General features: G+C 46.2%; 2 protein-coding genes across 4 annotated transcripts in view; both read left to right on the plus strand.

The window, feature by feature from the left end:
• The window catches only part of LOC141129551 (uncharacterized), a 38,803-nt gene extending 22,077 nt beyond the window's left edge, over positions 1–16,726 (plus strand). Inside the window, exons 5-7 of one of the 3 annotated variants that reach the window (XM_073617648.1) lie at positions 5,622–6,026; positions 9,024–9,756; positions 15,366–15,539. In XM_073617648.1, coding sequence (XP_073473749.1) covers positions 5,622–6,026; positions 9,024–9,756; positions 15,366–15,387 — 1,160 coding nt within the window. In that variant the 3' untranslated portion in view covers positions 15,388–15,539. Of the gene's footprint in view, positions 1–5,621; positions 6,027–9,023; positions 9,757–15,365 lie in introns of all 3 variants that reach the window. The other 2 variants (XM_073617649.1, XM_073617650.1) reach the window with 2 other exon arrangements.
• The window catches only part of LOC141129552 (myoferlin-like), a 644,669-nt gene that overhangs the window by 63,590 nt on the left and 553,553 nt on the right, over positions 1–27,526 (plus strand). The gene's annotated exons all lie outside the window — the stretch shown is intronic.

Below are 27,526 nucleotides of genomic sequence, written 5' to 3' on the forward strand. Positions count from 1 at the left end.
TTTTGTTTTTTTTTTAACACTGGCTTCTGTTAGCCACAAGGCTACATTCACTACAATCTTCTGAACATTACTGTCATGTTTATTGTACCCCTCCATTTCATTTGGATAAAATATAGAGAAGAATGTATTTAGTACAGTTGTCTTCTCCTTGTCACTTGTGACCATCTTCCCCTCGTCAGCTTTTATGGGGCCAAGATCGCCTTTTTACTATTAATTCATTGAAAAAGCTTTTGGAATTTTTTTTAACTCTCCTCAGCAATGTGTCTCTTGTAATCTATTTTAGTTGCCCTGATCACGCTCTTGCAACTTCTTGTGGCATTCCTTGTAGTTTTGGAATGCCAATGGTGTCCCTTTGGTCACATATTTTTTTATTTTAAAGGATGTGTTTTTTTTTTCTAATTAATTTTACTTTTATGTTGGTATTTTGCCAACCAGGCTTAACTTTTTGTTTTTATAGTTCTTGCCCAGTGGCATACACTGATGAATGCCATTTTTAATATGTCCTTAAAGTGCTTTTTAACCAAAAAAAAGAAAAGAAAATGGATCCTGTTCCCTTAAAGCATGTTATACAGCAAAGTGCTTGTGCTGTGTCTTTTGGCCCCCTGTATCACCTGAAATACCTGGCTGATCCTGCCAGTTTCTGCCCTCCCCTCTGTACATTGACCACGATATATCAGGGCTGCTGAGCCCTGACCCTGCAGGTCTTCCTTTGCCCTCCCCGCCTGTCAGCTCCTCTCCTCACTGCTTCAAAATGACTGATCATTATATCAGGGCTCAAAATTTCAAGTACTGAGCTATACTAGCCAGGCCTTAAGATTTACTCGCCACCAGTTGCCCCGCCCATAAATCCGCCCCTAAACATGTCCTCTTAAATTACCTCATGAAATGACACTAGATGTTTTATGCAGAATTAAGTTACAAAAATAAATATTAACAACAACTTTAACATCATTAACAAAAAGCATATTTTATTGCTCCGACTGTGATAAATGAAATAAGAATAAAATATGATTGACTACTACAGGCACAGTACACATCATAGCTGCCTTGTTAAGTAAATCCATACAGACTGCAGGGTTGAGAGGTGCGCTGCGCTAGGTGCCTGGGTGGCAGTGACGCCTTCTTTCTGGGTTCGCAGCAATCCCATCCCTAAGGCTCCACTCACACCTGTGCATTTTGTAAATGCATGAAAGTTGTGTATTTTTGCATGCAGTTATAAAATGAGCTAAAACCATATCACGTTTAATGTGCCATTTATTAATGGCATACCAAACACTGCAAACTGACATGCGTTTGTCTGCATGCAAAAATGTGCAAACACTGTAAATGAGTGGTAATAAAAATAAAACATTAAAACACCCAAAACTGAATATAGCAAAAGCTCCTGTGCCCACCATCTGTGGACACTGTCAGCCTGTGCACACTTATATACTCAGACTTGTCCCGGTCTCTGGCGGTCTCCCCGACCTCTGTTCTCACTTCTCCCTGGTAGGCCTGGCTGTTTCCCGGAGCCCGTGCTTTCACTGCCAGACTTTTCTTCTTCATCCTCGCTGTCCTTGGACATGCGTCTCCCCCGCTGCCTACCCTCCCCCATGTTGGTAAGAAGAGAATCCACGGGGCTGCGCTGGAAACTACACTTTCCGGCCTGCAGCGCAGCACATGGAGGCCTCTGTATAGTTGACTGGGGAAAGCCACCCCCTATTTCCCATGGCCAAATGCGAACAGGCAAATGGAAATTGTGAGGGCTGGTTTAGGGTACCCATAGACACGAGATGATAGTGGCTCAATCTGGCCACTTTTGGCCAGATAAGATGGTGTTACCCGTTTATTATATTTAAGATTTAATATCTCTCAGATATGATTTGGGTTAAATGAGAGTTCTTTGACCATAAGTGAAAGCTTTAACACAATAACAACATTTATTGGTAAGTAGTTGAAAGTCTATCTAATACACAACCATCTATCTATAGTCTACACCAAGGAAGAAAATATTAGGTTAAAATAAGAGAATTACATGAAGGAATACAGAGTATATTCCTTAACTTCCCTGATGGTATTCCCGAGTGTGGCTCGGGGTGGATTATCAGCACGGAAAGCGGTAACCCCGGAGCCACACTCGGGATTGCATTGCAGGATCCAGGTACATGTTACTTACCTTGTCCCCAGGATCCTGCGATGTCCTCCCCGCGCTGTGTGTGGGCAGTCCTCCACTCGATCTATCACAGAGTCGAGCTCCGTTCAATGAGAGCGTTGTGACGCACCGGGACAGAGAGCGGCTTCAAATTGTAAAAAACACAATACATATACAGTACACTGTAATCTTACAGATTACATTACTGTATGAAATGATTTCACATCTCTTTTGTCCCTAGTGCTCTGCCCAGTGCTCTGCATGCAGTTTTATATTAAAAATACTGTTCTTTCTGCCTGGAAACTGGACATTGTCCATAGCAACCAAAACCGTCCCTTTACATCAAAAGTGGTTTTCGACCAGCTAGAAAACAGCGACAATAAATTAGAATCACTTGCAGAATTGAGCGATAGTAATTTGTGGGGGAATCCGTCATCAAACACTGAAAGTAATGACAGCGACAATTCTGCAACTCACCAAATTTCAGTGTTTTTGATTTGATTACATTATTAAATTTTTATTATTATTATTTATTTGTTATTATTTATAGTTCTTTATTATGTTATAATTTCTGATATCGTGTTTCAAACTTTCATACCCAGGATGTCTACTAGACTCTGGTTTGGATAGATTTGAGTTATTCCTTAGAATTACAGGCTTACAATAAAAAACGCCAAATTTTCATGCAAAACAATTGTACCGCTTTGAGCATCAAAAATCTGACATAATCATTCCGCCAGGGAGGTTAAAACATTCAACTGCAAACATATTTAGTAAAATGCAGACCTTTCCCATAATTACCCTTTTCACCAATGTTCCATTCTGATGGTTGCTCTCCCATAAAAGTGTGTGTTTCCCTCCCATCTAGTCTGTGTATATCATTACATGCTGATGCCTCATTGGTTGGCATAGCGTGGCTCTGATTGGTGAGCTTTCCTATTCCTGGTCTACCTCTCTAATCCCTATACTTTTCATAAGTCAGCCCCCTTTAATGCAAATCCTTGTGACTATTCTGAGCAGGAGATTAACCTGAATGTTCTCGGGAAGTTAAGTATTGATTCTTGGTTGGCCTCCCTTCATTGCATATCCCAGCATGGGGTTCTTTGAAGTAAGTATGTGTAAACAATGAGGTTTGGATTCCATTGTTTGTATACACAAGCCTAGGCACCGACTTGTCTGGTCTACCAGAGATATATGTGAAGATAATGTTCTGGCCTGCATAGATACAAGCTAAATGAAATATTCCTAATTACAATATTTTACAGCTATTCATGGGGATTTTACATAAACTCACAAGGCAACAATGGAGATTTCATGTCTATGATCCTGCCAGTCAATCACTTTGTGGGAGGATAGTTGATAATTTAGGTTTGAAAACCTGCAATGATTGCTATTGTTCCCCCTGAGATGTGCAACTCCAGCAGCTTCGACCTGTTTCACTCTACTTTTACAATGTTGATGAGGAGAGTCCGTGGGGCTGCAGTGGAAACTACAGTTCCCGGCATGCAGAGCCGCACATGGAGCCCTCTGTACCAGCCGAGCGGACCTGCCTAAGTGTCCAAGCTGAATTTGATCCCATTTAGCATTGTGTAGTATGTAGTGCAGTTAGTAAAGTTTTTTTTTTTTTTTTAAAATGTATTCTATTCCTTCCCTCCTGTTTCCTTTTTGCTATAATTTATGGAAAATGTAATTACTCTATGATCACTATTACCTTACTTCCACATCTGTAATCAGCTCTGTGTTTGTGATTAATGGGTCCAGCAGAGCAATATTTCGAGTTGGGGTTTCCACCATATAACTCATGACATTGTCCTGCTTTACCATTCAAGAAATGGCGGCCCTTTAAGTGAGCATTTTCTGTGTGCCCAATCAGTATCGAGATAATTAAAGTCCCCCTTGATTACAACATTGCCCTGGTTTCCCGCCATCTTCTTAATGGTGGCCCTGTAGCATACACCCACAATTAATTTAATGTTTGTTTTCTCTTCAAAGCTCCAACCACAACAACTCCACCTCCACCTCCTCCCCAGCCCCATTAGCAATGTCATCCATCATATTTGCTGTCAAATCGTTCTTCACAAAGCAGCCCCCCTCTCCTTTACCTACCCCGTCCCTCTCCCAGATATCAGACATTGATAATTATTGAGGTCCAAACTAGTGCACATCATGTCCTCTCCCAGTGTACGTCCACCACGTTGTGTCCTCTCCCAGTTATCAGACAATGATAATCGATGTCCGAGCCAGTGTACGTCCACCACGTCATGTCCTCTCCCAGTTATCACACAATGATCGATGTCTGAGCCAGTGTACGTCCACCACATCATGTCCCCTCCCAGTTATCAGACAATGATAATTGATGTCCAAGCCAGTGTACCTCCACCACGTTGTGTCCTCTCCCAGTTATCACACAATGATAATCAATGTCTGAGCCAGTGTACGTCCACCACGTCATGTCCCCTCCCAGGTATCAGACAATGATAATCGATGTCTGAGCCAGTGTACGTCCACCACGTCATGTCCTCTCCCAGTTATCAGACAATGATAATCGATGTCCGAGCCAGTGTACGTCTACCACGTTGTGTCCTCTCCCAGTTATCAGACAATGATAATCGATGTCCGAGCCAGTGTACGTCCACCACGTCTCGTCCTCTCCCAGTTATCAGACAATAATAATCGATGTCCGAGCCAGTGTACGTCCACCACGTCTCGTCCTCTCCCAGTTATCAGACAATGATAATTGATGTCCGAGCCAGTGTACGTCCACAACGTTGTGTCCTCTCCCAGTTATCACACAATGATCGATGTCTGAGCCAGTGTACGTCCACCACGTCGTGTACCCTCCCAGTTATCAGACAACGATAATCGATGTCTGAGCCAGTGTACGTCCACCACGTCATGTCCCTCCAAGTTATCAGACAATGATAATCGATGTCCGAGCCAGTGTAAGTCCACCACGTCATGTCCCCTCCCAGTTATCGGACAATGATAATCGATGTCCGAGCCAGTGTACGTCCACCACGTCATGTCCTCTCCCAGTTATCAGACAATGATAATCGATGTCCGAGCCAGTGTACGTCCACCACGTCATGTCCCCTCCCAGTTATCAGACAATGATAATCGATGTCCGAGCCAGTGTACGTCCACCACGTCATGTCCTCTCCCAGTTATCAGACAATGATAATCGATGTCCGAGCCAGTGTACGTACACCACGTTGTGTCCCCTCCCAGTTATCAGACAATGATAATCGATGTCCGAGCCAGTGTACGTCCACCACGTTGTGTCCCCTCCCAGTTATCAGACAATGATAATCGATGTCCGAGCCAGTGTACGTCCACCACGTCATGTCCCCTCCCAGTTATCAGACAATGATAATCGATGTCCGAGCCAGTGTACGTCCACCACGTCATGTCCTCTCCTGGTTGTTTTTAGTACTGATTCTTCCTTGCCATGTGAGAACGATGAAAGCTCACGTCCTTATTCTGGTTCCAGGTCCATTCACTGTGAAGACGGAGACAGACCCACCCACAGAGATCGAAGAAGTGACTGTGGCTCCAGCAGATGAGGCCACAACCTGCAATGGCAAATTAAACCTGTACACGGACTCTCAGGCCGATACCCCCAGGAGCCCCCTCTCTGACTCCTATCAAAACCCATTTCTAGATGTATTAAAGGGAAGCAGCCTGTCAAGTTTTGCAGCATCTGCCAATCACACTGATTCCAATGCAGGATCCTTTATAAATGACTCGGGCCTTATCACCTACTCAAGAACATTTCCTGAGACATGCAAGGATTCCTGCATGAATACTATAACTGAAGAGCCAGGCATTTCACGCAATATTCCGGGAAGCAGCTTCACGGACACCTATGTGGCAGGATCATCAGATGATTTCCACGGTGAGTAATCTGCAAGCCTGGGAAGCTAAAGCTGTGTGTGTGTGGTGGGGATCGGAATCGTATGCTTTAAAGGAATGGGTTAATCCTATCAACCATCCAATTTAACTCTTGTGTGGGGTTCACATTACAATAAAATAGGAAATATAAAAGCACTGCTAGAATATTTATTTTCTACACTGGACTTTCTCAGCTGAAATTGAGGGGAACATGGTGGGTGGAGTGGATACTTTGTTCTTGGCAGACATCCTTCATACTGTGAAATATGCAGAACTCAGACTTATGTGACAGAAGAAGTCCCAGGAAGTATTTCATCCTCCGAGGTCTTTTCCCAGAGATCTAGCCTGAAGGCAGAAATGGCCTTTATCGGGGCCTCAGTAAAGGTGACAGTCTTTGTAGGAGAAACAAGGTCCTATGCAGATATTAAGTCCCAAATCTGAATGTTGGAGAAATTAGATCCTGCTCAGTGAGTCCCAACTCTGGATGTAGAAGAAACATGGTCCTACAGTGACACTGCTTCTGGATGTTGAAGAAACAAGATCATGTTCAGCCAAATAGGTCCCAACTCTGGATGTTGGAGAATCATTGTTCTGCTCTGACACTATGTTCCAACTATGAATATAGGAGAAATAAGGCCCTTCTCAGACACTCCGCACCAACTCTGGAGGTAGGAGAAACAAGGTCTTACTATGACTCTGTTCTAACTGGATGTGGAGGAAAGAAGGACACTGTGTTTCAACTCTGAATGTGGGAGAAAAAAGGTCTTGCTCAGACCCTTGGCACCAACTCTGGATGTAGAAGAAACAAGGTCCCGCTCAGACAACTGTCTTCCAAGTCAGGATGAAGGGGAAAAAAGGCCTTCCTTAGATATTGAGCCCCATGCATGCCACAGGACTCCCCTGTAACTCCATAGGTGTCAGACCCCTGAGGCCCAGCATGCTGCCGGACTCCCCTTTAACTATGTAGTGTTCAGAGCAGATTTTATTATATATAGTAAAGCCTTTTAGGGTTAAAGCGTTTGTTACCCTAACAAAAAAAAAAAAATTCTGTTCCTTTTTAAAGCATGTTATACAGCACAGTGCTTGAGCTGTGTAATTTGGCCTCCTGTATCACCTGACATACCTGGCTATACCCTCCCCCCTGTAAACTGACCACGGTTCATCATGGCTGCTCAGCCCTGACACCGTAGTCAGTTTACATGCCTCTGTCATGTGCAGCTCACCTTTCTGCTCTCCCCACCTGTCAGCTGGTGATAGCGCCGCACCCCCGCCCCTCCTGCTGCTGAAATACCAGGGTTATTTTTATATTATCCCCTCTGCGTCCCCCTGTGTGTGTGATTTATAAAAAAAATTGCAGTATATACGCCTAATTTCAGGGTGATAGTCAGCGCTCTAATTACTAGCTGGCTCTCTCCTCCTCCCCTCTCGACTGATGTCAGCAGAGGAATCTCAGTCCCGCCCGCTGCAACTGTCAGACAGGGAGAGGAGAGAGACAGCCAGTCACGTGAGCGCTGAGGGGTGCTCTAAAACAAGGTGTATATACTGCATTTTTTTTATATATCGCACACAGCGGGACACAGAGGGGATGGTATAAAGAAGGCAGAATGGCTTAACCACTTCAAGATTGGAGTTTTCTTCAAATATATATTACCAATAAGATTAATGCCAGACTCGCGCTTAAAGCATTTTTCTTTTCATTTTGGGTGAATGGTAGGAGACTTAGAACAACTGTTACCTCTTTATTGCCGTTTGTTTGCTCATTTGGGAGATTTTGTCTCATTTCCTGTCTGACTTCAGACAGGATGGGAAGTTGGGGGAAATGTCTCCAGTTCCTGAGTTTGGTAAATGTCAGGCAGGAAGTGTGGAAATCTGATCAATGGGGACAAAGACCGCAATAAATGTTCTAGTAGAGTGTGGAAGGAAGGAAGCATTCAGCATGGCTTTACCGCAGGCCCAGTTCAGGAGTAGGGAGGACAGCCCCTGCAGTAAGACACAGGCAGTAGAACAAACAATGGACGGTAGCCGTTTTTCCTCCAGCACTGAACAGAAATGTTTGCTGTCAGGTTCTATCACAGGAACGAGTGACTCCATCTTGGCCAGTAGATCTGCAAGCAGGCACCTAAGACAAGTAGAGAAAGATGGCAGCAATGGAGGAGGAGGCCAAATGAGGAAAGGCAGCCATGGGGAGGAGGTCCACTGAGGAAATGACAGCAATAGGAGAAGAGGCCCATTGGGGAAATGATAGCTATGGGGATTTGGCCCATTGAGGAAATAGCCGAGGGGAGGAGGACCACTGAGGAAATAACAGCAATGGGGGAAGGGGGCCCATTTAGGAAATGATAGCCACGGGAATTTGGCCCATTGAGGAATTATCAGCAGAGGGTAGAAGAACCATTGAGGAAATGACTATAATGGGGGAGGAGGACCACTGAGGAAATGACAGCAATGGAGGAGGAATACCACAAGGGGGCCCATCGAGGAAATGACAGCAATGGGGGAAGGGGGCCCATTGAGGGAATGACAGCAATGGGGGGAAGAGAGCGCAATGGGGGAAGGGGGCCCATTGAGGAAATGACAGCAATGGGGGAAGAGGCCCATTGAATAAATTACTGTAATGGGGGAGGAGGCCCATTGAGGAAATGATAGCCATGGGAATTTGGCCCATTGACGAATTATCAGCTGAGGGGAGGGGAACTATTGAGGAAATGACCATAATGGGGGAGGAGGACCACTGAGGAAATTACAGCAATGGGGGAGGAGGACCACTGAGGAAATGGCAGCCGCCGTTTTCTTATATATATTGTCCATGGCTGTGAAAACACTGGGCCAGCTCACGGCCTCCCTTCTGGGGTCAACTTTGTGTTTTGCAGCATTGCACAGGAATAGGCACATGACAGTCATCCGTTGATGTCACATTACCATATCACCAAGAAAAATGTGAAAATCGTGTCGTTTGGAAGAGTGAGTCTTCAGGTTGTTTATACCGTTTTCTCTATTTCAGTAGAAAACATGGCCATTATGAAGCAGGAAAGGTCACCTACTGATCTCCACTTACCGGGTTGTGATAATCGGAATGTACAACACAAACTACAGATCTCCTTCAAGAACCTAGGACCATCACCAGTGACATCTGGCAGAGTCCGATACCCCAGTCAGAGCAAAGAGGCCCGGACTCTCCTGGTAGCGTCTGAGAGCGATAAGACCCTGGACCCTTGTGATCAATATAAAACTCAGGCGGGGACACCTACAAAAAAATTCTCAATAAAGAAGCCATTCCAGTGTCAGCGATGTGAGAAAAGCTTTAACTGCAGCTCCCACCTCATCGCCCACCAACATGTGCACACTCGGGAAAGACCCTACGTGTGTGAGTGCGGGAAGTCCTTCACTCAGAGCTCCAATCTATTCCGCCATCAAAGGGCCCATCGGGGGGAGAGGCCCCATGTCTGCACAGTGTGTGGAAAGGCCTTTGCTCAGAGCTCCCATCTTATCATTCATAAGAGGACCCACACAGGAGAGAGACCTTATATGTGTGCTGACTGTGGCAAAAGCTTCCTCGCCAACTCTGCACTGGTCAGACATCAGAGGGTTCATGTAGGCGAGAAGAAATGTACGGGTACGGTACTCGTGAGGAGCACCCACCTTCATACTTACCGGAACTCCCCAGCTGAAAAAAACCTGCAGCAAACACTTCAAAGCCGCCTTGTCCTTTCTCAGACGTCCCAGACTGCACCTAGGTGAGCCCAGCTACTCCTGACCTTCATCCTAATAAACTTGTATGTCCCAGACTGCATCTAGCTGATCTGAGCTACTCTGACCTTTATCCTAATAAACTTGTATGTCCCAGACTGCACCTAGGTGATCCGAGCTACTCTGACCTTCATCCTAATAAACTTGTATGTCCCAGACTGCACCTAGGTGAGCCGAGCTACTCTGACCTTCATCCTAATAAACTTGTATGTCCCAGACTGCACCTAGGTGATCCGAGCTACTCCTGACCTTCATCCTAATAAACTTGTATGTCCCAAACTGCACCTAGGTGAGCCCAGCTACTCCTGACCTTCATCCTAATAAACTTGTATGTCCCAGAATGCACCTAGGTGAGCCCAGCTACTCTGACCTTCATCCTTATAAACTTGTATGTCCCAGAATGCACCTAGGTGATCCGAGCTACTCTGACCTTCATCCTAATAAACTTGTATGTCCCAGAATGCACCTAGGTGATCCGAGCTACTCTGACCTTCATCCTAATAAACTTGTATGTCACAGACTGCACCTAGGTGAGCCGAGCTACTCTGACCTTCATCCTAATAAACTTGTATGTCCCAGACTGCACCTAGGTGATCCGAGCTACTCCTGACCTTCATCCTAATAAACTTGTATGTCCCAGAATGCACCTAGGTGATCCGAGCTACTCTGACCTTCATCCTAATAAACTTGTATGTCCCAGAATGCACCTAGGTGATCTGAGCTACTCCTGACCTTCATCCTAATAAACTTGTATGTCCCAGAATGCACCTAGGTGATCTGAGCTACTCCTGACCTTCATCCTAATAAACTTGTATGTCCCAGAATGCACCTAGGTGAGCCCAGCTACTCCTGACCTTCATTCTAATAAACTTGTATGTCCCAGAATGCATCTAGGTGAGCCCAGCTACTCTGACCTTCATCCTAATAAACTTGTATGTCCCAGACTGCACCTAGGTGATCCGAGCTACTCTGACCTTCATCCTAATAAACTTGTATGTCCCAGAATGCACCTAGGTGAGCCCAGCTACTCTGACCTTCATCCTAATAAACTTGTGTGCCCTCTCTGTGTTCTGTTTAGATCCCTGATATTTCACCAAAGCCCCCCAACAGGACTGGTAAAATTGTAAATAATACCACTGTCCTACTGACACCATCCACTGCCCTACTGACACCGTCCACTGCCCTACTGACACCGTCCTTTGCTCTACTGACACCGTCCTTTGCTCTACTGACACCGTCCTTTGCTCTACTGACACCGTCCTTTGCTCTACTGACACCGTCCTTTGCTCTACTGACACTGTCCTCTGCCCTACTGACACCGTCCTCTGCCCTGCTGACACCGTCCTCTGCCCACCGTCCTCTGCCCTACTGACACCGTCCTCTGCCCTGCTGACACCGTCCTCTGCCCACCGTCCTCTGCCCTACTGACACCGTCCTCTGCCCACCGTCCTCTGCCCTACTGACACCGTCCTCTGCCCTACTGACACCGTCCTCTGCCCGCCGTCCTCTGCCCTACTGACACCGTCCACTGCTCTACTGACACCGTCCTCACACCATCCTCTGGTCTACTGACACCATCCTCTGCCCTACTGTCACCGTCCTCACAGCATCCACTGCCACCACCAGTGTATAGACAATTGGTTCATGGCGGGAGGTGGGCTCCCATACAGTATGTCCCTCTTAGTCTGGAAGGGTGTGGAGTATACAGAAGTGATTGGCTCATGGTGGGAGGTGGGTTCCCATACAGTAGGTTCCTCTTAGTCTGGAAGGGAGTGTACAGAAGTGATTGGTTCATGGTGGGAGGTGGGTTCGTATACAGTATATCCCCCTTAGTCTGGGAGGGAGTGGAGTGTATAGACGATTGGTTCATGGTGGGAGGTAGGTTCCCATACAGTATGTTCCTCTTAGTCTGGGAGGGAGTGGAGTGTATAGAAGTGATTGGCTCATGGTGGGAGGTGGGTTCCCATACAGTATGTTCCTCTTAGTTTGGAAGGGAGTGGAGTATACAGAAGTGATTGGCTCATGGTGGGAGGTGGGTTCCCATACAGTATGTTCCTCTTTGTCTGGAAGGGAGTGGAGTGTACAGAAGTGATTGGCTCATGGTGGGAGGTGGGTTCGTATACAGTATGTTCCTCTTAGTTTGGAAGGGAGTGGAGTGTATAGAAGTGATTGGTTCATGGTGGGAGGTGGGTTCCCATACAGTATGTTCCTCTTAGTCTGGGAGGGAGTGGAGTGTATAGACGATTGGTTCATGGTGGGAGGTGGGTTCCCATACAGTATGTTCCTCTTAGTCTGAAAGGGAGTGGAGTGTATAGACGATTGGCTCATGGTGGGAGGTGGGTTCCCACATAGTATGTTCCTCTTAGTCTGGGAGGGAGTGGAGTGTACAGAAGTGATTGGTTCATGGTGGGAGGTGGGTTCCCATACAGTATGTTCCTCTTAGTCTGGAAGGGAGTGTACAGAAGTGATTGGTTCATGATGGGAGGTGGGTTCCCATACAGTATGTTCCTCTTAGTCTGGGAGGGAGTGAAGTGTACAGAAGTGATTGGTTCATGATGGGAGGTGGGTTCCCATACAGTATGTTCCTCTTAGTCTGGGAGGGAGTGGAGTGTACAGAAGTGATTGGTTCATGATGGGAGGTGGGTTCCCATACAGTATGTTCCTCTTAGTCTGGGAGGGAGTGGAGTGTACAGAAGTGATTGGTTCATGGTGGGAGGAGGGTTCCCATACAGTATGTTGCTCTTAGTCTGGAAGGGAGTGGAGTGTATAGACGATTGGTTCATGGTGTGAGGTGGGTTCCCATACAGTATATCCCTCTTAGTCTGGGAGGGAGTGGAGTGTATAGATGATTGGTTCATGGTGGGAGGAGGGTTCCCATACAGTATGTTCCTCTTAGTCTGGAAGGGAGTGGAGTGTATAGACGATTGGTTCATGGTGGGAGGAGGGTTCCCATACAGTATATTCCTCTTAGTCTGGGAGGGAGTGGAGTGTATAGTGGATTGGTTCATGGTGGGAGGTGGGTTCCCATACAGTATGTTCCTCTTAGTCTGGGAGGGAGTGGAGTGTATAGACAATTATTTCATGGTAGGAGGTGGGTTCCCATACAGTATGTCCCTCTTAGTCTGGAAGGGAGTGGAGTGTATAGAAGTGATTGGTTCATGGTGGGAGGAGGGTTCCCATACAGTATGTTCCTCTTAGTCTGGGAGGGAGTGGAGTGTACAGAAGTGATTGGTTCATGGTGGGAGGTGGGTTCCCATACAGTATGTTCCTCTTAGTCTGGAAGGGAGTGTACATAATGATGGGAGGTGGGTTCCCATACAGTATGTTCCTCTTAGTCTGGGAGGGAGTGGAGTGTACAGAAGTGATTGGTTCATGGTGGGAGGTGGGTTCCCATACAGTATGTTCCTCTTAGTCTGGAAGGGAGTGGAGTGTATAGACGATTGGTTCATGGTGGGAGGTGGGTTCCCATACAGTATATCCCTCTTAGTCTGGGAGGGAGTGGAGTGTATAGATGATTGGTTCATGGTGGGAGGAGGGTTCCCATACAGTATGTTCCTCTTAGTCTGGGAGGGAGTGGAGTGTATAGACTATTGGTTCATGGTGGGAGGAGGGTTCCCATACAGTATGTTCCTCTTAGTCTGGGAGGGAGTGGAGTGTATAGACGATTGGTTCATGGTGGGAGGAGGGTTCCCATACAGTATGTTCCTCTTAGTCTGGAAGGGAGTGGAGTGTATAGACGTTTGGTTCATGGTGGGAGGAGGGTTCCCATACAGTATGTTCCTCTTAGTCTGGGAGGGAGTGGAGTGTATAGACGATTGGTTCATGGTGGGAGGTGGGTTCCCATACAGTATGTTCCTCTTAGTCTGGGAGGGAGTGGAGTGTATAGACAATTATTTCATGGTGGGAGGTGGGTTCCCATACAGTATGTCCCTCTTAGTCTGGAAGGGAGTAGAGTGTACAGAAGTGATTGGTTCATGTTGGGAGGTGAGTTCCCATACAGTATGTCCCTCTTAGTCTGGAAGGGAGTGGAGTGTACAGAAGTGATTGGTTCATGTTGGGAGGTAGGTTCCCATACAGTATGTTCCTCTTAGTCTGGGAGGGAGTGGAGTGTATAGAAGTGATTGGTTCATGGTGGGAGGTGGGTTCCCATACAGTATGTTCCTCTTAGTCTGGGAGGGAGTGGAGTGTACAGAAGTGATTGGTTCATGGTGGGAGGTGGGTTCCCATACAGTATGTTCCTCTTAGTCTGGAAGGGAGTGTACAGAAGTGATTGGTTCATGATGGGAGGTGGGTTCCCATACAGTATATTCCTCTTAGTCTGGGAGGGAGTGGAGTGTACAGAAGTGATTGGTTCATGGTGGGAGGTGGGTTCCCATACAGTATGTTCCTCTTAGTCTGGAAGGGAGTGGAGTGTATAGACGATTGGTTCATGGTGGGAGGTGGGTTCCCATACAGTATATCCCTCTTAGTCTGGGAGGGAGTGGAGTGTATAGATGATTGGTTCATGGTGGGAGGAGGGTTCCCATACAGTATGTTCCTCTTAGTCTGGGAGGGAGTGGAGTGTATAGACGATTGGTTCATGGTGGGAGGAGGGTTCCCATACAGTATGTTCCTCTTAGTCTGGGAGGGAGTGGAGTGTATAGACGATTGGTTCATGGTGGGAGGAGGGTTCCCATACAGTATGTTCCTCTTAGTCTGGGAGGGAGTGGAGTGTATAGACGATTGGTTCATGGTGGGAGGAGGGTTCCCATACAGTATGTTCCTCTTAGTCTGGAAGGGAGCGGAGTGTATAGACGATTGGTTCATGGTGGGAGGAGGGTTCCCATACAGTATGTTCCTCTTAGTCTGGGAGGGAGCGGAGTGTATAGACGATTGGTTAATGGTGGGAGGTGGGTTCCCATACAGTATGTTCCTCTTAGTCTGGGAGGGAGTGGAGTGTATAGACAATTATTTCATGGTAGGAGGTGGGTTCCCATACAGTATGTCCCTCTTAGTCTGGAAGGGAGTAGAGTGTACAGAAGTGATTGGTTCATGTTGGGAGGTGGGTTCCCATACAGTATGTCCCTCTTAGTCTGGAAGGGAGTGGAGTGTACAGAAGTGATTGGTTCATGGTGGGAGGTGGGTCCCCATACAGTATGTTCCTCTTAGTCTGGAAGGGAGTGGAATGTACAGACGATTGGTTCATGGTGGGAGGTGGGTTCCCATACAGTATGTTCCTCTTAGTCTGGGAGGGAGTGGAGTGTATAGACGATTGGTTCATGGTGGGAGGTGGGTTCCCATACAGTATGTTCCTCTTAGTTTGGAAGGGAGTGGAGTGTATAGACGATTGGTTCATGGTGGGAGGTGGGTTCCCACATAGTATGTCCCTCTTAGTTTGGAAGGGAGTGGAGTGTATAGACGATTGGTTCATGGTGGGAGGTGGGTTCCCACATAGTATGTCCCTCTTAGTCTGGGATGGAGTGGAGTGTATAGAAGTGTTCATGGCGGGAGGTGGGTTCCCACATAGTACGTCTTGCTTGTAATGTGAGGAATTGTATCTTAGAAAAGTATGTCCTCTTTCTTTGACATTTCAGCTGTGCTCTTTTCTCTGTTGCAGTCGAGAATTTGCCGATTATTAAGATCAAGCAGGAAAGTTCTCCGACCAGTCTTCAGGCTCCGCTTTGTACAGTGGAAACGGACAGCAATTCTGACCATCTACACATGCAGGAAGCTTTGCAACTTGTGTGCAAAAAACGAGGAAAGGTGACCAAAGCACCCAGCAGAAACCTGAGGCAGAGTTCTACGGAGTTGAGCCAAGTCACCAGAACTCTTCTGCTGCCCGGTGGCAACAATAACGCCATACTAACCACTGGCGATCAGTGCAAGACGTACCTGGGCCTGGCAGTGACTTCCCTCCCTCCGAAGAAACCATTTCAGTGTCAGCGTTGTGAAAAGAGTTTTAATTGTAGGTCACACCTCATCATGCACCAGCGGGTGCACACGAGGGAGAGGCCATACGTTTGTGAGTGTGGAAAGTCGTTTACACAGAGCTCAAATCTGTTCCGTCATCAGCGCAGCCACCGACACCACAGACAGCATGTTAGTGTTCAGAGCTATTCCTGCCCGCAGTGTGACAAGGACTTCCCTGACCTATCCCGTCTCATCTCTCATCAGACCTCCCAGCACAGCGCTGGAGATGCCTTTCTGGACATACAGTGATGGGACGACCGACTCTGTATACAGATATAACTTCCTGAATGTGCAACGCTGGGATGAACGACTCTCTGTATACAGATATGACTTTCTGGACATACAGTGATGGGACGAACGACTCTGTATACAGATATGACTTCCTGAATGTGCAGCGCTGGGACGAACGACTCTCTGTATACAGATATGACTTTCTGGACATACAGTGAGGGGGCGAATGACACTCTGTATACAGATATGACTTCCTGAATGTGCAACGCTGGGACGAACGACTCTCTGTATACAGATATGACTTTCTGGACATACAGTGATGGGATGACCGACTCTGTATACAGATGACTTCCTGAATGTGCAATGCTGGGACGATCAGTTCTCTGTATACAAATATGACTTCCTAGACATGCAAAAATGGGACGATCGATACACTGTGGAAAGAGATCCCTTTCAGGACATTCAGTGATGGAGCGGTTGGCTTTCCCTTTGGTTCACTGATGGGACAATTGGTTCTCCCCGTAAAAGAGATGATTTCTGGGATGGGCACTGATGGGATTTATAAACATTGATGAATGATGGCAGGAAAAGACCAGGTGGTCCAAGTCTGCCATTTTTTAGGAAAAAATGTAACCCCTCTTCTTTTTTTTTTAAGTATAGATGCATTATGTTTAAAATTGCTTAATGTTGACTGATGCTCTACCTCTGCTGGAAGTCTGTTCCAAGCATCAACTACTTTTGTTTGGTAAAATAATACTTTACATTTTCCTTCTACTAGTTTGAGGTCATGTCTTCATGTTATTTATCTTAGCTTCATATTGAGTACAGCCCTCCTGGATCTTATTCATGTATTTAAAGCTTTCAATCAGGTCTTCCCTTTCTCTTCTTTCCTTCAGACTGTACATATTAAAGCAGAACTCCGGGACTGACAAAAAAAATCCCCCATTAGTACACCCCCCCAAACACTAAACAGTTATTACATTTGTGAAATTCCTTACCATTGAAGAGAAATCTAATTGAATTTTCGGGAAGTCAGCTCTGTAATTCAAAAAAATGCTGCATGTATTCTGCCAAGGAGGAGCTGTTAGAACAGTGATTACATCATATCCTCTCCTCTCCTCTCTCTATAATCAAACTACAATTCCCATGAATCTTTGGGAATTGCAGTGAACTTTGGAGGGTATACTAGGCCTGTACATGTTAAATGTGAACAAGCCCACCTCACCATAAATCACACCCCCTCATTCTGCAGCCACACTACTCAGTAACGCACAGCCGGATAGGGCATGTTTGTATGCTCCCCCTCCACACACAACAGGAGATAAACATATTGACCTTACTTGCTTTATGTAATCATTACCGAACTGTGGACACATCGCATAATTATATATTTTAGCCGCTGTACTCTGCTCTAATTCAGTATTACAAAGATCTATAACCGTAATCAGTGCTTGTATGGTGTATATGAGCACATCCCTATCCGCCCCACAGAAAGAGCCGGGACATGCTGCTTTACATCAGCATGTGGCACAAGTAAATGTTGGCATGAGAAAAATAACAAAAAAGTGCAGCGCTAACTTACTAATCAATAACACAATAATGGTGGAACTCTCTACTGCAGGGGTCGGCCCGCGGACATGTTCGCCGCTGTCTTCTTCATTGGACAGTGGCGAGCGGCTGGTATCACAGGGCTGGATGGGGGAAGGAACCTCTGAAGTTAACCGTATAAACTAAACAGTAGGTGATTGGTTGCTGGGCGTACCTAGCAACCAATCACCAGCCTGTTGATGTAAAAAGTTAACTTCAGTAGTTCCTGTCCCCATCCAGCCCTGTGATACCAGCCGCTCTCTGCAGTGCTCTACACCTATGTAAGGTAGGAGAGTTCTACCGGCACAGTGTGTGTTTTTGTGTCTGTGGGGTGCAGGGAGGGCAGAGGACACTATGAGGGTAGAGGGAAGAGGACACTATTGGGGGCAGAGGGAAGAGGACACTATGGGGGCAGAGGAAAGAGGACACTATTGGGGGCAGAGGGCACTATGAGGGAAGAAGACGCAGAGGGCATGATAGGGGCAGGGAGCAAAGGACACTATGGAGGCAGCGGACACTATGGAGGCAGCGGACACTATGGGGGCAGAGGACACTATGTTTCAGTAATTTTTAATTCCAGTTTTTCACAGAACAGAATAAAGACTTTGGCATTGACTCTGAACAATACAAAGCTTTCATATTCTGAAGAACATACAGTACAAGAATGAAAAAAAAAATTTACTTTATAATTACATAAGTACCCTGGAAGGAACATGTTACCATACTCTGTGTGGCGATAGGCCATGCTCCCTAGGACAACTTTCTTCTTATGATTTAGAGGCAAGAAATCGTAATCTATAGTAATAATGTTTCATTAACTACAGTCTTGATTATCAATTTCCCAAGCAAGCTGTAAGGCAGACCACGAATCCTAAACATCTCAATATATTCTACGTCATGGTATCCGCTCAATTAAACAGGTCGTAGAGTATGCCCCCCAGGCCTGGGGATGTGCACCCCCCCACTAGTAGAGGGAGACACTCCACCCCTCAAAAGCGTGGAAGAATGCAGTCCAGGCCCCACAATACCAAGATCCAAAAAGAAGAGAGAAAAAAAAAGGTGGGGAGCGGGAAAACAAAAAAAGAAAAGGAATCCAATAAGGACGAGAGATGAAAAGAGAACCAGGGGAAAGAGGAGGGAAGGGAAAGGACTCCACGCTCCGATCCATGCTGACCAGGAGGAAACCTAGCCAGCAACAGTCCGGGGATCATTAGTCAGATATCCAATCCATGGACCCCAAAAATCTTCATTTTATCCTGTAAGATTGCCATCAGCCTTTCATTTAACATAAGCCAAGAAACTTTATGTATGAGTTGGTCAAATGGTATAGCCGCCGACTTCCAGTTTCTGGCTATTGTAATTTTAGCAGAAACAAATATGAATGTGAGGAGCCATCTCTGAGTTTTAAAGGCTTGTTCTACCTACAACCTAGTAACACGTGTCTTGGGGACTTACTCAAGTTAATTTAGGTGAGAGTATAAATGAAATGGTAAACCCTGACCCAGAACCTCTGTACCTTGGGGCATTGCCACCACATGTGGTAGGCCGTCCCTTCCTGACCACAGCCCTGAAAACACTTAGAGGAACAAAAGTGGCCAGTCTAGCTGGTACCAAATACCACCTCAATAATACCTTATAATTTGCTTCTATAATAGAAGTGTTGATAAGTGACCTTGATGCTGCTAGCGCTATCGAATGCCATTCCTCAAGTTCCAGGGTTTCCTGGATATCCTGTTCCCATCTAGCCATATAACTCAGTTTTACTGAGGTATACGTTAGAATAGTGTATATTGCAGATATATGACCTCGGATTTTATCATATTGACGACACATATTTTCCATAGGTGACATAGTGGCAAGATCACTTTTGTGTGAGAAGGTATGTAGATAATGGTGTATTTGAGTATATCTAAAATGTTTGTGTGTTTCTATCAGCGATCTTTTGGATAACATTCCTTTCTGATCACAAAGGTTTGCAATCCGCATGAAACCCTTGTTGGAACACCATACAAAAGCAAGCAAGGGGCAGGGGGTGAGGCCCGGGGTGAAATCCTTATTTCGCAAGAGAGGAGCTAATGGGATGTGAGGTGATTTGAAGTTACGAGATCTGGACAGTCTATCCCAGATATCTAGTGACAAAGAAAGGGAGGGGCATAGAATTGTAGGCCGATCTTTTGACGGCAACCACATAATGTTTGAGATTTTGGTTTAAATTGACAAGAATAGGATTCCATCAACATCCACAATGTGTGGGGCTGTTGGGAATGAAATTTAGTAAGTTGGGCCATTTGGGCAGCGTGAAAATATTTCAGCAGATCGGGAAGTCCCTGGCCTCCCTTCTGTTTTGGGGTAAACAGTGTGCGCTTATTCACCCTGGTCCACTTGTCACCCCGTTAAACTGAAGAAGCTTCTTTTGAAATGCTATAAGATCAGATCTAACAAGCCACTGGTATAGTGCGAAAAAATATACAATTCTCGGAAGAACATTCATTTTTACCGAATGTAGTCTGCCGAAGAACTACGATGGAGGATGGAGTTGCCCTCTATCTAAGTCTGCCGTCAAACATCTATACACTGCAGGATAATTGTGGGAATATAAGGTATGTAGAGAAGGTGTCAAATGAATACCTAGGTAAGGAAGAGCCTCTGGTATCCAATTAAATTTATAAGATTGTTCAAGGGCTTATTGAGTGCTATTCTGTAGAGATATTCAGTGCCCTAGATTTGTCATGATTGAGTGTAAGGCCAGAGATTCCCAAAAAAGGGTTGAAGTATTGCATATAAGTTGGGGAGGGTGGTAATGGGTGACGACATGACCATCAAGATGTCATCCGCCAAAAGTATACATTATGTTCCCGGACAGTTGCGGATCTTTATTGCAAGCGGTTCTATTGCTAAAACGAATAGTAATGGGGACAGAAGGGCACCCCTGCCGAGTCCCCCCCCCTATGGAAAGCGAGGGATCGTGTGGAATATCCTTTAAGCATTAAGGACGCACTAGGTGTGTCATATAATGCGTAGAGTGGCGCTAAAAAATTTTGGCCAAACCCAAAGCGACAAAAATGTGAAATAAATAGTCCCAGGATAGGGAATCAAACGCTTTATGGATATCCAAAGATTCTTCTGGTCTGGTCAGATGCCTGGTGATTAGGGCCAAATCCTGAAGAAAATAATTCAATCTAAGTCCACATTTATTAAGGAAATTGGATGGTAGAACAATCTCCGTGATCTTTACCCAGTTTTGGTATAACGTGAATATCTGCCACGTTACAGAGGACACTATGGGGGTAATGTGAAGGGAGACCCTATAAGGGACCACTTCCTTGGGGACAGGGACCCCTTTTCACTTGAGAACAGGGATCCCATCACCCCTGGGGATGTGGCCCCCATCTCCCCTGGGAACAGGGCCCCTATCTTTCCTAGGGACAGGAACCCCATCTCCAGATCATGCTGGCTGGCAGGGCGGGCGTCAGCCACCCTTGGGTGCCAGGAAGGGGGAGGGGCAGTAAAATCCGAATTCCCAACCACATGCTCCCTCAGAGTGAACTGACTTTGTATTAGTGAAGCACCTTAAAGTGAGGTAAACCTGTACTGCTATTATTACTATGTTAGGATTATTATTAGAAGGTGAATGCGACCCTCAATGCATTCACATACATTGAATCCGGCCCTCAATGCATTCACATACATTGAATCCGGCCCGTTAGTGGAAAAAGGTTGCTGACCCCTGTTCTAATGTATGGAAATCTCAATAGACTTCAATATTACCACAATACCGGTCTCTGTGATATGTAACGTCACATACTGTATAATACACATCACACAGAAAATAAGGCAAAAAATTACCCCTCCTACAGATATTTGGCAGTGGATGGTCCAATGCTTATCAGTGCAGCCTTATCAGTGCCCATATATGTAGCCTCATCATTGCCGCCTCACTGCCCATCTGTGCAGCTTATCAGTGCCCATAAGTAACGTTTATCTGTGCCCATAAGAGCTGCCTATCTGTGCCCAGAAGTGTCGCCTGTGTCCATAGATTCCTCTTATCTGTGTCCATAGATGCCTCTTATCTGTGCCCAGAAGTGCCGCTTATCTGTGTCTATAGATGCTGCTTTTCTGTGCCCATAGGTGCCACCTATCTGTGACCAGAAGTGCAACAGGGATTGTTAGGAGACACTGGCTGGATGACAGGTTTTGTATGTGAAAACAACAATTGCCAAAAGTCCCGCCTCCTCGACCGGCATTGTGATAGACAGCACACTGGTCCAATTCCAGTCCAGGAGGCAGGACTTTCGGCAATCGGTGTTTTCACATACAAAACCTGTCATCCAGCTGGTGTCTCCTTACAATCCCTGTGTAGCAGCGACAGGTGATTGACAGGCGGGCGCCCGGCAGTAGGGGGGGGTGGTGGAGGCAGTGACTGGCGTGCTGGCAGGGATGAGGAGGAGGAGGGAAGAGGAGAAGGACACCACCTCCATGGGCGGTACAGACCAGGGTCTGTGAGACCCCTCCGCCCACTACAGCAAGTAGGGACAGAAGTGCATCCCTGCTTGCTGTAGCTAGGACTACACATGGGCTGTGACAAGACCGCTGGCTGAGGGTACAGGAGGAATAGCAGCCAGCGGTCTTACAAACAGGTAATAACAGGAGATTAACAGCTGTTCTGCAAAATCATCAGGCTATTACAGACGAACTACAGAGCTCAGAAGAAGATGGGTGGCATAGTTGGTATAGGTAGGAGATCAACAAGGACATGGAAAAAAAGTTTTTGCCCGGAGTTCTGCTTTAAGTTTTTGAAGTCTCTCCTGATATGTTTTATTCCCCACCCCTTTCACCATTTTTGTTACCTGTCTCTGGACTTGTTCTATCTTATCAATATCTTTTTCTAAGTGAGATCTCCAGAATTGGACACAATATTATAAATGACCCTTACTAAAGATCTATATAGAGGAATCAGGGCCTCCTCCCGGTGATCCCTCTAGTGATATAAAGCTCTAGATAGAGGAATCAGGACCTCCTTCCTCCTGCTGGTGATCCCTCTAGGGATATAAAGATCTATATAGAGGAATCAGGAGCTCCCTCCTCCTGCTGGTGATCCCTCTAGTGATATAAAGATCTATATAGGGCAATCTGGACCTCCTTCCTCATCTTGGTAACCCCTCTAGTGATATAAAGATCTATATAGAGGAATTAGGACCTCCTTCCTCTTGCTGGTGACCCCTCTAGGGATATAAAGATCTATATAGAGGATTCAGGACCTCCTTCCTCCTGGCGGTGACCACTCTAGTGATATAAAGATCTACTGTATGGAGTAATCGGGATCTCCTTCCTCCTGCTGGTGACCCCTCTAGTGATATAAAGATCTACTATATAGAGGAATCAGAATCTCCTGCCTCCTGCTCATGACACCTCTAGTGATATAAAGATCTAAATAGAGGAATCAGGACCTTCTTCCTAGTCTTGGTGACCCCTCTAGTGATATAAAGATCTATATAGAGAAATCAGGACCTCCTTCCTTCTGCTGGTGATCCCTCTAGTGGTATAAAGATCTACTATATAGAGGAATCAGAATCTCTTGCCTCCTGCTGATGACACCTCTAGTGATATAAAGATCTAAATAGAGGAATCAGGACCTTCTTCCTAGTCTTGGTGACCCCTCTAGTGATATAAAGATCTATATAGAGGAATCGAGACCTTCTTCCTCCTGCATCTTTCTTGTTCTTTCTCTCTTTTTCTTTGTTCCTCCTCTTTTCCTCTCCTTTCCATGTATTCTCTATTTTTATTCCTTTTCTTACTCCTTGGTGGGGGGAATAAGATGAGTAGCAGTGATGGCGGGGAGTTGGGATGAGTGGCAGTGATGACGGGGAGTTGGGATGAGTGGCAGTGCTGGTGGGGAGTTCTGATCAGCCAACTTAGGTGCTCTCAATCAAGGTCATCTGCTGATCTGAGAACTGTAGTGGGGACTTTTAATGGCAACTAATCACAGGTAGTGTTATTCACTGTGTCTCCAGATTCACTGTGTGACTTTGTGGTGTCTCGTAGCAGTGACACCTATGTCGAAATCAGGAGATAGGGTCTCCTCCAGCCCCTCCCACTTCACATTCCTCACCAGTCAGCTCACCTCTAGTCTCTGCCCCCCAGCCATGCCGTGAACTGAGTGGGGGGGGCTGCGAAAAGGCTGAGTGGGCGGCCACGGGCTCCAGAAACAGCCCAGCTGGGTGGCCATGGCTCCAGAAAGCGACCGCAAAAAGGCTGGGAGAGCAGTGTGGGCTTCAGGATCAGCCCGGGATTCAGTGAACCCTGGCAAATCATCATTCGACCCCCAGGTTGAGAACCACTGATATAGAGGAATCGGGAGCTCCTTTCTCCTGCTGGTGATAAAAACATCTACCGGTATATAGAGGGATCAGGACCTCCTTCCTCGTCTTGGTGACCCCTCTAGTGATATAAAGATCTATATAGAGGAATCAAGAGCTCCTTTCTCCTGCTGGTGATCCTTCTAGTGATAAAAAGATCTATATAGAGGATTCAGGACCTCCTTCCTCCTGCTGGTGACCCCTCTAGTGATATAAAGATCTATATAGAGGAATTGGGACCTCCTTCCTCCTGCTGGTGAGCCCATTAGGGATATAAAGATCTATATAGAGGAATCAGGAGCTTGTTCCTCCGGCCGGTGACCCCTCTAGTGATAAAAAGATCTATATAGAGGAATTAGGAGCTCCTTCCTCCTGCCGGTGACCCCTCTAGTGATATAAAGATCTATATAGAGGAATCAGGAGCTCCTTTCTCCTGCTGGTGATCCTTCTAGTGATAAAAAGATCTATATAGAGGAATTGGCACCTCTTTCCTCCTACTGGTGATCCCTCTAGTGATATAAAGATCTATAAGAGGATTCAGGACCTCCTTCCTCCTGCTGGTGACCCCTCTAGTGATATAAAGATCTATATAGAGGAATCAGGACCTCCTTCCTCTTGCTGGTTATCCCTCTAGTAATATAAAGATCTATATAGTGGAATCGGGAACTCCTTCCTCCTCCTGGTGATACCTCTAGTGGTATAAAGATCTATATAGAGGAATTGGGACCTCCTTCCTCCTGCTGGTGACCTCATTAGGGATATAAAGATTTATATAGAGGAATCAGGAGCTTGTTCCTCCTGCCGGTGACCACTCTAGTGATATAAAGATCTATATAGAGGAATCGGGACCTCCTTCCTCTTTCTGGTGATCCATCTAGTGATAAAAAGATCTATATAGAATAATTGGGACCTCCTTCCTCCTGCTGGTGACACCTCTAGGGATATAAAGATCTATATAGAGGAATCAGGAACTCCTTCCTCCTGCCGGTGACCCCTCTAGTGATAAAAAGATCTGTATAGAGGAATCAGGACCTCCTTCCTCATCTTGGCGACCCCTCTAGTGATATAAAGATCTATATAGAGGAATCTATATCTTCTTCCTTGTCTTGGTGACCCCTCTAGTGATCTAAAGATCTATATAGAGGAATCAGGACCTCCTTCCTCCTCTTGGTGATCCCTCTAGTGATAAAAAGATCTGGATAGAGGAATTGGGAACTCCTTCCTCCTGCTGATGATCCCGCTAGTGATATAAAGATCTATATAGAGGAATATGGACCTCCTTCCTCCTGCTGGTGACCCCTCCAGTGATATAAAGCTCTATATAGAGGAATCAGGACCTCCTTCCTCCTGCTGGTGACCCCTCTAGTGATATAAAGATCTATATAGATGAATCAGGACCTCCTTCCTCCTCTTGGTGACCCCTCTAGTGATAAAAAGATCTGTATAGAGGAAATGGGACCTCCTTCCTCCTGCTGGTGACCCCTCTAATGACATACATTTCTATATAGAGGACCTCTTTCCTCCTGTTGGAGATTTCTTTATAGGCACACCCCAAAATTCTATTCCCCCACTGCCTGGCCACACATGTCTAGTGCCAAGACATCTGCCATGGTAAGTGCAGGGCTTGCTCATTTTGAATTTGCTCTGGGGTGCCATTGCCCCTATTCTGAGTCTGGTGCTATTGTGTCTACATGGTCTTGTTCTCAGCTGCTTCAATAAACATGTGCAAGCAGCTTTCTTTCTCTTGGCAGACTTTTTCCCAGGTGGCACAAGTATTCACAACTTGTCACATGCCTGGTCAGTGAGCCTGACATGTAGAAGAGGGCCTCTCAAACAGGCCTGGCTCATGGACCGCTGCTAGTTAAACAGCAGCCACATGAGCACAGCGACATAAAAGTGACTGCAATCAGTCCCGTAGTCTGCATGGCAGCAGTCAGCAGGTGGTTGTGGCAGCAAGCAGACTGGTAGTAGATGAGCTGGCACAGAATTTGGCAGACTGCATTAGGCAGCTGGAAGCAGAAACCAGATGAGAACTTTCTGGACTGGGGGCTGTAGCAAGCTGGGTGAGCAAGATGCAGGGTCAGACAGGCCGGGTCAGTAATGGTTGGGCAGATGAGGCATAGACAGCAGGATGGTTGGGTCACAAGCCAAGTCAGCAATAGGAGATCAATCAAGCAGAGACAGGAGGCAAAAGCAGAATCCAAGACGAGCCGAGGTCGGGGTAGGTAGCAGAAAAACACAGGTCAGAAGTAAGCCAAATCAGGATCAGAGGTCAACACAGGAATCTAGAACACACACAGAAGCTGCAGACCAAACAGCAATGAGTCAATGCAGAAGCCTGTTTAAATAGCCCTCTTGGCGCCAGCATAAGTGACAGGTGTGCGCATTGATGCGCAAGTTTAGGTATTGTTTTTGCCCCCCTTTTACTTACCTGAGCCCTTATTCAAACCAGCACTGTGGATGCAGCTCTTTTCTCCCCTCACTTCCTGGTCCCACTGGCTTTGCTGGGGCACCGGCAGCAATTGGCTCCCGCTGCTGTCAATCAAAGCCAGTGATGGGGGTGCGGGGCTGAGTCCCACTGTCTGTGTCAATGGACGCAGCAGCGGAGCTCGGGAGCACGCACCAGTGCCCCCATAGGAAGTTGCTTCCCATGGGGGCACTGGAAAGAGAGAAGGGGCCAGGAGCACCAGCGCAGGACCTGATAAGTGGATGTTTTGGGCCTCTCTGTGCAAGTCCATTGCACAGAGCATATAAGTATAGTGATGTTTCTTGTTTTAAAAAAGAGAAAAAAAATTTATAACCATTGAAGGCTTAACCTTTTACTCTATACATCAGTAGAGGTCTCCATTGTGGGCACTTGTGCACCACACACGGCAAATTACAAGCACAGTTAATAAGGGCCAGATGGCCTCACTGGCTCTAAACACATGGCTAGTATCCCCATTTGGCATCGCTGCTCCCAGTCTGATTCCGTCTTCCTTTGGGCATCTGCTGGCCCTTCGGCTGCTCAGGCTTCCTCCTACTTATCCAGGGTTGAATTTTTTGCTATAGTGCTGGATTTCAGACCTTTTGGAAACTGGGATTGAAGGAGTACCTTCAGTTTTTCATGCAGAGTTAGTCTCTAATTTTACCTTGGCAGCAGACACATCTGAGGAGGTAGATGAAGACCCTCCCCTTTGATTATAATGAAGTGTATCGTAATGAATGATTTTCAGCTGATATTATCTTTCAACCTAAGGGTACCAGTGTTATTGACTCTGTATGTGCTTGTTTAGCATTACAGCAGCCTAAGTCTGCTCACCTCAAGGTCTCATGCATGGGGTCCCTACAATTGCGCAAATCTGCTAAGACCTTCCCAGTCATCTGGCTCTTGGAGTCTGTCCTACAAAGTGTCGCACCCTAAGAATTGGTTTGCTTCTCAAGTTTATTTTCTTCAGCATTATCCCATCAAGGAGAGCCTCATTCAAAAATGGACAGTCCCTGTTGTGGATCCTGCCATCTCTTGTCCTAGCAAGATACTTACAGTCCCTGTAGAAGATAATTTTTTGTTCAAGGACCAAGCAGATAATATATTAGAGGTCCTCTTTAGAGCCCTTTTTCTTTCACAGGCCCAACCATGCAACTTACAGTTGCC

The sequence above is a fragment of the Aquarana catesbeiana genome, linkage group LG02, assembly GCF_042186555.1.
Source record: "Aquarana catesbeiana isolate 2022-GZ linkage group LG02, ASM4218655v1, whole genome shotgun sequence".
Lineage (NCBI taxonomy): Eukaryota > Metazoa > Chordata > Amphibia > Anura > Ranidae > Aquarana > Aquarana catesbeiana.